The 14,234-nt window shown below is 39.5% G+C and overlaps 1 protein-coding gene across 1 annotated transcript; it reads right to left on the bottom strand.

Moving 5' to 3' along the window:
• Positions 1-245: 245 nt before the first annotated feature.
• nod2 (nucleotide-binding oligomerization domain containing 2) lies at positions 246-5,801 on the bottom strand. Its single transcript, XM_084929136.1, is given in 11 exon segments — positions 246-1,234; positions 1,462-1,545; positions 1,659-1,742; positions 1,880-1,963; positions 2,037-2,120; positions 2,200-2,283; positions 2,367-2,450; positions 2,602-4,375; positions 4,635-4,761; positions 5,248-5,723; positions 5,726-5,801. Coding segments are annotated over 11 exon segments (2,997 nt in total). The 5' UTR covers positions 5,769-5,801; the 3' UTR covers positions 246-1,161.
• Positions 5,802-14,234: the final 8,433 nt, after the last annotated feature.

Raw genomic sequence — 14,234 nt, 5'->3', positions numbered from 1 at the left:
AGTCCATAAGACCTGTTTTACACATTTTTAGTCCAGGTTTTTATATTCTGGCATAACTCAGTTCTTTCTCTCTGTTTCCCTTCTTGGACTGAGACCATATAACAAGTCAACCACCCTACTATGCCAGAATGTTCTCACCTTATATGAATCTGAATCAAGTACTTTAGCTGCATTTATTCAATCAGGATTAACAGAATGGGAATTATCTTTTTATATTATGTTTTTTTAATTACATATCTGCTTAATGAGCATTATATTAAAAGACAGAAAATAGAAACCAGTTTACACACATGACAAAAACAGGTAACATAGACAGCATAAATATAGTATATAGTGTAAAACAGAATACACCCAATTTCCATCAAACATTCCACAGAGTTGTAAACTCATTCCTAAAACGAACAACCAGAAAAAAAACATCCAACAAAATGTGCTCTATAAACTTTTCTGCTGTGATAAGTTTTAATAAACAAAAATTGAAACTTGTCATGTCAGTAATTTCTACTTTTAATTTGCACAACAAGAACTGTAAGAATACTCTTTTGGACTGTTAGAATACTCTTTGTAAATGTCCCTGACAGTTTTCTGTATCAGTACAGTAAAAACATACATCTGATCTGATACAGAAAATTGTTTTTCTTTTTTTCCCCACTCCAAAACAGCATATTTGCCTCTGCCCTTCTATGCAAACTTCAAATGTAACATTTTTTTGTAACCTTAAGACAATGTAACTGTACATGTGTAGTTGTTTCTGACTGAAAGATATGAAGGTGTTACAACTCTTCCATAACGGTAACCACAGACTATACAGTCTTACATTCTGTAGTAAAATTTCACACCTCTTTCCACTAACAACTACAAAATAAAATAAAGAAACAAAAAATAAAAATAACACTTCTGCTGTTACTATGAGTAGTAGAAGTTGTGTTGGTGATGTAAAAGGTAGTATTTGTTATGGTATAAAGCAATGCCACAACACTTCCACCTATAAAAACCCAATAAAGAGGTGTATGTATTTTGCAACCTTGAAAAAACACTGATCCAAAATTTTTTAAACCCTATTACACATATTTTAAATCTCAAATAAAAATAGAAACTATTCCTGTAATAAATAAAATACATTTTCTTGCAAAGTAAAGTCCTTTGCCACTGTAATACAAATCAGAAGATCAGTCTTGATTCCAGTTGCTTCATTTCTTCTGCATCCTCCAAACTGAGATCATTGTTTCTTAACCTATAATGCAAAAAGAAGAGACAGTAGTAGTAAATAAATGAACAGGAGACATGGGAACAAAAACAAAGAAAAAGAATATTCTAGCTTACACCAAACTGATGCATTTTTTTCTTGGCACTGAAACTGACAAACAAATTGTCTGGATGCAAACAGTCCAAAAGTGGATGCTCTAAAGAATATAGGGAACTTTGTATTCATGAGTGTCAGGCTTGCTGAGCATTACATACCATACTGATGTCACATATGTATTGTGTTTAAGGGCTTGAATCAGACATTCCACCCCCGTTCTGGTTATGCAGTTTTCTGTCAACCTTTAACAGGAAATAAGAGGGTGGAGCATTTTAAGCACTGCTGTGCAAGCAGTGGATACCATCAAACCAGACAGCTATTGGTAATCTGCATACAACTTGTGTCTAACACTTACCAAAGTTCCTGCAGTGATGTGCTCTTCCTGATGATATTAGCGAGGGCACATGCTCCTGCACTCCCTACACCATTGCCTACCAGGCTGTAAGCAAAATGTGCAGGGGTGCATTTTCAAAAACAACTGATAAAACATCCTAACATATCATGTAAATAGCACTTTCATGGTTTTCATAATGTGAAAGTTAAGCAAACATGTTCCAGAATTATTGCAAATCTTACCTTAGCCACACCAGAGAGTTGCTTTTCTCAAGACTACTAGCAAGGGCCTCAGTTCCTGCATCACCTATCCTATTGCCCCATAACCTGGAAATGCAAAGAAATACTGTAAATGAAAATTCATCAACAATGAAACAAAAATTTTATGGGAAACACTTACCCTAAGTACGCCAAGGTTTGATTGGCTTTCAGTCCCTCTGCCAGCTGCTTTGCTCCTTCTGCTGTTATGTTATTGTTGCCTAGCCTTGAAGAGAAGAAGGTTATCTGTTCATCTTTTGGTCATTGGGCCAACAGTAGAGTCACATTTGATGACAAACGCTGACCTTAAAGAAATGAAGACCTGCTTGGTCTTCAATAAATAAGAAAAATCCTGCATGCAAGCATCAGTTAATTTGTTGTTGAAGAGCCTGGAAAGAAACAAAAAGATTTTGAAAGTTGACTGATAAAATTTAATTTAACTGCCAGTATTAATCATCTTGATAATACATACGCAATTTTCTGAAAGCTGTCACACTGGATGACTTTAGCAATCAGTTTGCGGATGCCCTCATCAGTAATGTTGTTATTTCTGAGGCTAAGGAAGGAACAATAGGCATTTCAGAATAAAAATTGTTCCTCTCTTACAGTGAAAGCAGTTAGAGAGAGTTTGTTCACGCTAATGAATTGGCGTTCAATCTATTAACCAAGGACATTTAACAAAAGATAAATGTATAATTTCCACTTACTAAAGGGAATTGCAAATGTGCATGCAGGGAAGAAGCTGTTCCACTCCAACATCACCCACAGAGTTGTTGTCCAGCTGGAGGCCTACAGGATTTCTTAAGTGCTGGAGCACATAAGCAAGCGCAGTGCACTCTACAGGTCCGATATTACAGTATGTCAATTTCAGATGGTCCACCTCCAACTTGCTCATAGCATCTTTAGCTATCTGACTCTCCTGCATCTCATAGAGGCATTTTATAAGCCACACAAAGTCTGGCATTGCATGCATGCTCTTCTTTTCCCCTTGTACAGGTTGGGGAATGGACCTAAAGTGTTTCTGAATGCCTTTGGAAAGGCATTTTGCCACCTGTCTGGCCTTTTTTTCCACTGCAGCGCTGGGGCAGCAGTGGAGCCACAGATTTTGATGGCGGTGGGACAATAGTCCAGACACAAACATGGCTGTGATTTGCAGATTTGGTGTCTCTGCTGCTTTACTTTCCTTCTCTGAAGCTTGCTGTTGTTGATCACTGGAAGGCAAGCAGGCTCCAAAGCAGACACGGGTCAGACCTGTCTCCCTCATGTTCTCTAGCTCAAAGAGCTTTGGGATAACTGAACGGTTAGTGTTACTTGACAAAACAATGAAGAGAGCAGCAAAGAAACATTGCAATGTCACATGACTGAATTCATAGCACTTGGAGTGGGTAGAGGACATATCTTTGCTTTTTATGAGAAAAACCATGCAGATATCCTTTTCAGTTACACCGCATGCTTCAAGGTCTGTACCTGAAAAAATATAACAGGTGGATCTTATCCCCTCAAATGCAAGCTGTCCAAGAAGAAGGACTGTTTTTAGGTGCTCCTGTAGCCAGCCTAAACCCATCATGCTCTTCAGAGGACTTTGGTGCTGGAGAAAGTGCTGTAAGATCATCAGGTAAACATCTGTAATTGTTTTGGGGCTGCCTTCTCCACAGCCCAGCAGCTCCTTGTGGCACTGTGAAACTATCCAGCAGAGAACTGGACTGTGACATAGTCCAAGTAAAGCTGTATTCGCCTGCATTGACTCTAAAACCTTAGCAGCTACAGTGGGGTCCCTGTGATGTTTCCGTACAAAACAGTCAATCCCAGCTGGGGAAAACCCTTTCAGGACAACCTCTTTGCGTAGGTGCTTCTTTAACAATGGGCTCACTGCTTCTGAACGGCTAGTGACCACTTTCTGCACCCCCTTCATGAGGGAACCCTGGATTAAGTTGAACAATAATACATGAACAGGTGCACGCTGGGTGGGGCAGCAAACTCTGTGTTCATCTGTAAAGCTCTGCTTGAGCTCATCCAGGCCATCAAAAGTGAACAGGATTTGATGCGGGTGGTCCAAGATGAACTGGAAAATTTCTTCTTGATTCCGGTCTGGCCAGCAGCAGTGCTGAAACAACAACTCCTGGACTGACAGTTCATTGTGCTCTGAATTCAACCTACGACAGCTGAATGGAAATAGAAGGAGAAAGTCTTGAAGGGCTAACCCTTGAGCCCAAAGCAAGTGCAGCTTCTGGAGAAGGGTGCTTTTTCCACTGCCTGCCTCCCCAGATACTAGCACTGTGTCAGCCTCCTCATTCACTATACCCGCCAAACCAACGATGTCTTCCAATCCCAAAGGTCCATGGGCATTAACTTCAGCTAGTTCCAGCTCGCCATCAGTGTAAATGTCATCAAGAGACATATGGCTAGTTCCCCCATAAGTACTGAGAAAGCAGGCCTGAGCAGACACAGAGCTGCTCAGCTTCTTCTGGTACGTTAAAAACTCTGTGAAAGAAAAATTTGTGAAGAACAGATGGAATGAGTGAACAAGTCATCATTTCATACATCCTGTATCTCTTTGGTAACATGTGGAACATGCATAACTGATCTTGTAATATAATCTGCCAATTTTGTGTTTCAAAGCATAACCAGAAACCTTCTGTGTTTCGGGCATTATTCCCATGAGGGTGATCTAGGATAGCTTTACTCATAAAAACAATACATATTGCTGCGATTTTAAACATTGCTTTTGACAGTAACAGACCTTTGGGAGGAGTCAGTTCCCTCTGGTTAAGTGGAAATCCAGGTTCTTGTTTTTGGTGAATGTACTGCAGGAGAACCGATGCTGCTAAATCACCTCTGGATCTAACATGGTCAAGCAGACGCCTTGCCTGATTGATCACATGGACATGGATGAAAATAATAAAAAGTTTATTTTTGACAGTTATTTGGATTGTTGCAGAGTTATATAAAAGACCAACTTACATATTCATAATCTAATAATGCAACAGCAGAAAGAGCTTTACCTTGCTTAGCTTAGCACAAAGACAGGCAGCAAGTGGTAAAAACCTTGCCTGGATCTATACAAAGGCAGCAAGATATGTTTACCAGTTTTCTTTATATTATTTTATATTACTTGTATGATTACTCAGGAATATCAGAATAGTATTAGATCTATTTAAAGTAATAGTATTGACTGATAAAGTAACATAAAAAGTAACAAAAATACTCCAGCACATCTGTCTGTATGACATCTAAGTATCAGGAATGAAGAAATAATGACAAGCTTCATTCCAAGACAGTTTAAAGGTAAAGAACAATTGCATAAAGTTGTCAAACCACATTTTACCAATGTGACATTCAGGTGCTTACAGTACCTGTTGGGTGGGAGTATATATAGGTAACCGCACTTCATCACAATCAGCTGAAGAAAAGTGACCGGAATCCAGCAGAGCTTCTAGAACACCATCAACACAGCCCTGAAGCTTGTGGACAAGGCTCGGTCGTTGAGCCAGAAGAGTTTGATTAGAAGTGCTCTGACATTCATCGTTTTCTTCTAGATTTGAGCAGGATTCAGAGAAGGAGAGTCCCACTGCCTGTGCTTCAGGCAAGACCAGTTTGAGAGCATGTAGAAAGAGCCCACATGTGTCCACACCCTTTGTATAGACCAGATCAAGCAGCTGTCTTGCATTGGTATACAGTGTTCTTCCTGGTACCTGTATGTTCTGGTAGTCCTCCCATATGAGCGCCCCCTGGGCAAGCAGTATATCCAGAACCCTCTCCAGATGCTCAGCTGACCCACTGCTGCACAGTGCATGCAGTATCTTCGTCCTTTGTTTAAGCACTAGTTCCTCGGCAAGCATTCTTTCTCCATATCAGTGCCCATGCTCAGGGACATTCAGTTTGTGGTTACTTCTGCTTCTTGTGGTGTGAAAACCTGTCACAGCAAATGGCCAAATGTCAACATGTTACTATGGGCCAACTAGAGCTTCCTTCTTTCTTTTCTAACTCTGTTTTGAATACCGTACAGCAGTACATGTCATTTTGTGCGTCTTTCTCTTAAGCCATAACAAAAAGTTAAAACAGAATGAAAAGAATATATGGCTACCATTACATACACATCAAATGTGTTGCAGGTCCCTTTAAAACATGTACAAGTACGGAATAGCCGACTAAGCGACCTCAATTGCAGACGCAAGTAACACAAAATAAAACCACAAAAAAGAACACTTACATTTAATGGGAACATGGCTTTCTTTCCTCCCTCTGTCATACGAACAGAGCCGCTGTAGAGTTATAGGGTCCTACCTCTTCCCTATTCTGCAACTGAAAGTGAAACTTGCTCTGATTCCAAGTCCCTCCCATAATATGGTAACTAAATACAGGCAGAGATGTGGCATAGACGCAATGGTCAACTTCCCTGGTGCTTTCCAAACAGAGCAAACAATGGTGACTTGATATTTAAGGTTGGTTAAATATAGCTTGCCACACTCAAGCGCTTACATTTCACTGAGACTTCCACATCCTCTTGTCTCCTTTGCAAGATACTGCATTCTTCAGACCACAAAGAGGAACTGCAGTTTTTAAAAAAGCAGAAGGTTGAATAGAAAGGGTAATTTGGGGTGGGATTTTTTTCTTTCTTCTTTTAAAGAAAGTGGCGGAAACTTTTACGGGTCCTATGTATTTCCATCCTCATCGCAGTTTGGTGTTGCAACCACTTGATGGAACTATTGCATAAGAAAACAACATGGTGTCGGCACAGATTTTCCACTTTTAACAGTTTCTTTTTGTATCACTAAAGCTGTCTTCTTCGAATCAATTCAATCAGAGCTCAAACTGTGTCTGTGGGCACAAGATACTGCGGTTCAATTAGAAATCAAGCAGAAAACCCCAGCAGATTCATAAAGGGGTTGTGGGAAATCATCTTGCTACGGTATCAGTTTTACAATGTTAGAACACAAACTGAGAACCTGCAGTGTAGGCGGCATGCTGTGCATCTGATCTAAACTTCAAAAAAACCCAACCCTAAAACCGCACATAATGCTCCTTACTCCCTCTGCATTCTTTGAAGCTGAGATAAAATAGGTGCGAGAGTGACTTTTCGGGCAGTCATATATTTATCATTTTCATTATTACAGCTCCCTCCTGAGTAACATGATTAGCTTATTGTGTGTGTTCGCTGTGCCCTGTTCGAGAAAATCCTCAAACACTCAAGGGCAGGAGTAATCAAAGACAAACTGGAGTAAAACTTTCAAACGGGAGTTTCTCTTCTTCTTTTGCTTGTTCTTCTTGTCTGAAAACAGGCAACTCCACCAAGGGGAGTGTAATGCAGAGTGCTCTCTGTCAGGCATCTTACTTGAAGCTTTAAGGTGGAGTTCTGTTATCCAAATCACAGCAGGGGGGTCGAGAGAAATTTCAACACATAAGAAAAAGGGTAAAATAATGTCGAAAATAAAAAAATTAAATACACACACGGTCCCAAAAGACATAGCTGTATATTTCTGTGCTCTGTTTAGAGACAGTTCCAAACACTTTTTTTATTGCAGGAAAAATATGTAACTCCACTTCATTTGTTTGGACTGTATAATATTCTTCATTATTAGTATTATTTTTATATTATTAGGAGCTGTTTTGTTGTTCAATCACTTTAAAGACAACTATATATATAAAAAAAATTCTTTATCCTTCAAGTACAGGTCCTCTGTCAGAGGCCTGGGAGCTTGATGGTCCTGCACAGTATCTTAGCTGTTCCTGGGACTGCGCTCTTCTGGACAGAGATGTTGCTCTTGGGATCTGCTGGAGCCACTCACCTAGCTTGGTGGTCACGCCACCAAATGCTGGGATTACCACTAAGACTACCGTTGCCTTCATCCTCCACATCTTCTCGAGTTCTTCTCTTAGCCTTTACTTCTTCAGCTTCACATGTTCTTTCTTCCTGATGTCGCTGTCATTCAGTATAGCTACTTCTATCACTATGGCTGTCTTCCTCTGTATGTGTATGTGTGTTTGTGTATGTTATTTATTTATTTATTTTTCATGACAAGCTTGAAATCGCAAATTACATCAAATTACGCTTGAACCACAGGATCTAATCCCTATCTTGGACTTTATTGGACATGAGTGTTAAGTCTTGACCCACCCAGCACTAAATAACCTCATCCACTAAATCAGCTTTAAACTGTATGTCTATGAGTAAGAGTGCAGCTCGGGGCTGGATCCTTCTCACTCCTGTAACAGAGATGGAATACTTTGGCTGCAGCCATTTTATCACTGTGCATTCTTTCTGTGCAGATATCAAAAGCACATGTTGTGAGCTCAGTGTTAAGCCAGGTGCACTGATGGGCTGTTTGTGTACTGATTGCTTTACCAGAGATTCAGAACTCCCAGAAGCAAGCCAGCATGTCTCATTTTAGTGTAATCTTACAGTTACACAAAGTTTGCTTGTTTTTAAAACATATGTAGTGAACTTTGAAACTACTATATTGCAAAAAAAAAATAACATAACATAACATAACATAACATGATATGACAAAATCAAACGGTCAAATAATCAGAAGCTGTAATTGATCACTGTCAGGGAAATTCGGTACAATGACACCACAAACATGAGCACACCGATTTGCATTATTGTTAAAATGTATTGCCTTAAAATCAGTCAGCTAACAGTTTATGTTTTTGTATCAGATAGTGCTTCCTTAGCAGGTTACTGAAATTATAGTGGCACTTTGTCAAAAAGACTTTGGAAAACAGTCATATCTTTTTTATAATTAAAAGTTTAATATTTGTTTCAGAGATCAGTTCCCATAACTCCTAAACATAATTCTCTAGGAAACATAAATAAGATGGAATATTAGAGATGTTTTAATCAAAATACAGAGAACTCCAAACTAGTGATGCAAAAAAAGCATTCTTCCCAGTGTGCTTGTTTACACAAGCAGTAAAACTTTTATTTTAACAGGTTGCAAACTAAAAAAACAAGGCAGTCATGTTATCTGTGGTATTGCAGGTTAAAAAGCTGAGTGTGTGGTATACTGACATGCTGTAATATTGCTTTCCACTGAGAGAATGGCTGAGTGAATTACCTCATTCAATTTCTAAAGTTAAAGTTGGAGGACAACTAGTGCAGCAGGCATGAATATAAGCCATAAAATGCCTTTTATATTGGAAGGATTTATGTATAATTAGAAATAGCCTCTTCAAGCCAGAAAGACAAGTATTCAGCAGAGGAAGTGGATGGCGTCGCTTTCGGAGCTGACGGGTTAAGAGGAGCATGTGTCCATGATGATGTGTGTATGGGTGTGCGTGTCAATCAGGATTTAATTGACAGGAAGATTAAAGCTCACATCTGAGAGCTCCCTTTTTGCAGGAGCAGCCAAGTTGAAGGAGTCTGGTCTCCGGCATCTGCCTGAGGTTTAGGGTGCTGTGCTCAAGGTTAGCGCAAGCACCCTGCTGAGTGTGCGCTGTCTGAGATGGGTCCTACTTGTTGGACATTCATTATCAAACTCTGTTTGCGCCTTTCATCTGCAGCTCTCTGCAGCACTCAACGTAAACTACAGAGGCACCTTGCAGCTTGACACCTCTCCATTCAGTCTGTACCTTAAACAGCATGCTGCCACATCAAAGAGCTGCGGCTGCCTTTGATGTTGCAAAAAGAAAGAGCTCCAATGATCTACTAAAAACCAATGCAACTTTCTGGAGCCTTGTTTTATTCATTTGCTACCTCGAGAAGTCTGGAGTCAGCCTCTGGAAGTCCAGACAGCAGATTTTGGACTTTGAAAAAGTTGGACAGTGCAATTTGCAGAATGGAGTGAAAAGGAACAGTCTGCTTCCTTTTGTGTTGTTGTGGCAGGGTTTATATCTTATGGTGAGCTATTTAATTCATAAGTTAAAGCTGATTAAGACTGAGTTTAGATATAAATGTATGTAAAATGGCAAAACAACTTTGCTCTCTGTGTTATTACATCAGTTCATGCAATAAAACTGCAAAGATCAGGCTACATATCAATATCATGGATCCTCTTAAACCTCTCATGCATATTATAGACTGCTGTAGATGCAAAACAATCTATTTTAACTTTTTAAAATGGACTCACCGTATAGCCTCACAATCTCCTTTACTTTGCAAAGGTAAAATAAAGGATGCATAGAACATTGTTCTTCACTTCTACCATTCATTTGACCAAGTTCTTCAAAAACATAGGGATCAGGATATACAAGACAAAATTAAACTGTGATCCTTGTTTGTTGTTTTTTAATTTTTTTATACCCAATCCTTAATAACATAATAATAACTTAATAAACAGATTGTGTTTGCTTAAAATGTTCACATTGTTCTGGAGTTATGATATATAAGAAATACTGGACTAGTAGAAAAATAACTTTCAGTCCTATGCATGAGCCACCACAGCACCAGAGCTAAACAAAGTCATTGCCATCTTAGTAATTACAGGATGAATTAAATTCTTCTAATTATGATTTCATCAGCTATAACAAAGGAATTGTCCAAAATGAAAAGTGGCATTTAATGAAAATGAGTTCTGGGTCAGTCACACTGAACTTTAACACTTTGTCAGCTTGTTTCCTAATTGAATGAACTTGACAATAATTGAAGTGTTTTATTTTTGCCCTTCTTTAGACACATAAAAGACTGCCATGGCAATTAGCTTTAATTCTCTATTTTCCCCTTTTCTTTTCATGCTCTTGAGGAGGCTGGGACCGGCATATTCCGATCATTTGCATTATCCAAAGCAAATCTGCTTTGAAGTTCTGAGATTCTGTAAGAAAAAAGAACCACTTATCCCACATGAAAAAATGTTCAAAGCTCATAAATTCACTGGAACAGATGTACATTATCATTGGATTTGCCTTTCTCCCCCTCTTTGCTCCTTTATTGGTAATAGACTACCTCATGTCCTTCTCATCCTTTAGCGTTTAGCATCTTCCCTTTACAGAAGCTAGCACCCTGCTGTGCCAATCCACACTTCAAAGCTTTTTGCCTATCTGCTGGAAACAAAGCACAGAGGACATATTATGGCATCCTCTCATTTCCCCCATATTTAAGTCGATATCATTGCGTCTTGCCAGTGGTATCACAGAGATGGGGTTTATTTCTATCCAAAAAGACCATTCCTTGTAACCCATGTCTCCCAACAACTCAAATATAACACAGTACACATTCACAGCAGCTGTTTATCCTATTATAGTCCCAGCTAATGTGGATTTTTTCCATGACAGTCACCAGACTCTTCATAGCCTTAAATATGGAATAACCACACACATGGTTATTATCTCAGTAATGACATTAAACTAAACTTAAAACAATAATCAAGGTTTAGAAAAATCACTGTGTCACTATTAGGAAGTAAACTCTACTGTGCTGAGCTCCTCACCTTTAATTACACTAAGGAACTGTCACTTTCAATAATATCCTCTTAGCCAACAGCACACTTAAATACCTTTATGATGTGCAGTGCTGAGAGAGTGCAGCTCTTTATTTTCTTCTGTAAGCTGCTTTTCTTGGTAATTGTTCACTGTAATTGCTGTTAGCAGAGGTTAGATATGGAGGCCTATCTCCTCCCACCACTCCCCCTGCCAGTGGCAGACACCCTCAGACATCGGTGCGTTGGTGGTTCTTGGTGTCCGGAGATGAGCGTTCAGGTACACACCGGCTCACTGGTGGCTGCTTGTCGGGGCCTGGAGCCTGGGCCTCGCTCGGGTCCCTTCGGGGGGTGGGGTGCCCTCGGCCTCTGGGCCTGGGGCTCGGTCACTCTGGCACAGCTGGCTGCCGGTGGAGCTCACCGGCTTCTGCTCCGCGGCTGCTGAGTGACCCCTCATCTGGGGCTCTCCTCAGCTTTTTCCGGGAGAGTGGCACGGTTGTCCCTCCGTTGGTCTTCCTTGGTCTCCTGTGCTCTGAGGGCCTCTGGATGTCTGGAGTTTTGATGTCCTCCATACCTGCTTCATGCCCTGGAGGACGGGGCTATGGCTCCCCACACCCTCTAGCAGATCATTACATGAAGGAACCTTTTGAATACAAGCGCGCTCATGCTCACAGGTGTACACACTAGTGCTCACAGACACAAACTACACCCTTTTTGGCTCCTACCTAAAAGCACACTGCGCTGTCGATCTTACGTGCTGCACAATAATATTCAACATTTAGTATTTACTGTTATATTCACATAGATTATCGCGATGATGTTGTTTATTATATTGCTCTCTTTTTTTGCTTGTTTTCTCTTTTTTCTTTCTCAACAGGTGATCCGGGTGATTGACATATGTATTTTTTGTTTGTTTGTTTTGTTTGTTTTTGTTTTTTGCCCTTTATCACCGTTCCTCTTCCCCGCTGTTTTTCTTTCCCTACCTCTCTTTCTTTCTCCCTTTTCTTTCCCCCAGTCATGTCTGTCCCATGTGTAGCAAGTGAAAATAAAATAAAATAAACAATAAAAACAAAGGTCAATCAAATGGACCAATACGGCAAGGGATGGTCCATTTGGTAAAGTAAATCCATTGAGCATCTTTCTTGGCCTTTAGACAATAATTCTGATGGCAAAATAACCAAACGGGACAGGCCAAAAAAAAAAGAAGTAGAGTTTATGTATAACTGACTCTGTGCCATATGCTCAGACTTTCTATCTATGGTGTAAGCCAGAAGTTGACCTTCCATCCATCAGTACCTCTAGATCATTTGCACGTATTTATATTGACTATTTTTATTAACTAGACTTTAAACTCATATTGGCACTCGAGTTTGCACAGCATAGAGCATTCAAGGATAGAGAATACCTGATTGCAACTCTAGCAATTAATAAAATGCTACAACTATTGCTATAAACAATAATAGTAATAACAACTGAATTAAAACATTATGGTTTAACAGCACACAAAAACACTTTTCAGGTGGAAGAAAATGTAATGAATCTGGTTGGTAGGCCTTCCTTTTTATTGTAATTTATCTTAATTTGCCCAACAGCCAGAGTTTTTAAAGAACCTCATAAGCTCAGCAGTAACTCATCAACATCCTCAAAAAGGACAATTAATGTCTATTACAACTTGCCAATTAGTAGTAATGGAAATCAATACTGATATCTCCTGACACCTTGAATAATTCTTGCTATGACTGCTTGCAGACAATAACAAGTTGCTAGTTGTTAAAAAAAAAAAAAAAAAACTGTTGGCAGACTAGACATCTGGATTGCGTCTCACAATGGAAAAAATCTTATATTTCCAATTGTCATATGACACAAAGCCCATATCAGCTAAGCTAAGAATGATGATATAATGATATCTGTTTCCAGTTTGGCTTTTTTGGAAGTCACATGATAGTAGTGCCCAGCCCATGTGAGTGAATCCAAAGCCTTTTTTAACAGCAGGGCAATTATTGCACTCAACAGAAGAAGCAAGAGTTTCATAAAAAGCACAGTGGGCAGCATTGTAAAATGAAAAAAAATAATGTCCGTCTGTACTAACGAGCTTATAACGAAAGAAAGAAAGAAAGAAAGAAAAAGAACTGCAAAAGAACAAAGGTGGCAAATGTAAGACCACATATTTATTTTGCTTGGCTGGATGATAAATCAGTAGAAGAAGAACAATGAGAGCGTAATAAAAAGGGGAAGTCATTGCATGTGGAAAACCATATCTAGATCTGCTTGTTGACTATAACTCCAAGAGCTGAGAAATGGTACAACTTCAAGTTATAGGCTTATAAGGCTTATACACAGAGGTCATTTCAGTTACAATTCTTTATGAAATGACAAAAAATCGTGGATGTTCAGATCTGTAGAGGTTAACAAAGTTGAAATGAACAGTCAGTAGTAGATCACCTTTCTTAAGACCTCCAAAGCAAACTTTATGTGGAACTTGTAAAGCATGTTCTACATCCTTAACACTTTTACCTGCCACACTTATGAAGTGTCCTGAACCAAAGAGATTGAGCAGCAGAGACAGGCTTACAGATGGGAAGAAGGCACTGTCTCCAGTGCCGTCATTTCAAAAGGCGTGAATGCATTATCCAACCGTTACTCTGCACTGGAGGAGAAAATCTCCATGAACACCAAGGCTATTACCAACATATGTGAAGAGTTGAAAGGAGTGGAGATCAAAGTCAGTAAAAAAAAAAAGAAGAAGAAGAAGAAGAAAATGTCAGAAAAAAAGAAGAAGCAGCCTCATGCCAGGCTACAGAGAAAAGATGATGCAGTAGGATACAGTAAGAAATGGCACTTTCAGCTATATGGCATCTGAGACTCGCAATGTAGATGTATGGACTGTAAGTTTTTGAACACTTCTTCTTCTTCTTTTGAGATTACTGCAAAAAGGGCGAAAAGAATTTCAGGGTTCATGTAACAAAACATCCATCTATGAACACGGT

This window comes from Perissodus microlepis, chromosome 1 (genome assembly GCF_051167445.1).
Source record: "Perissodus microlepis isolate ML-2025 ecotype Zambia chromosome 1, ASM5116744v1, whole genome shotgun sequence".
NCBI classification, from domain to species: Eukaryota; Metazoa; Chordata; class Actinopteri; order Cichliformes; family Cichlidae; genus Perissodus; species Perissodus microlepis.
The sequence above is the reverse complement of the archived record's forward strand: the minus strand, read 5'-3'. Positions and strand labels throughout refer to the sequence as shown.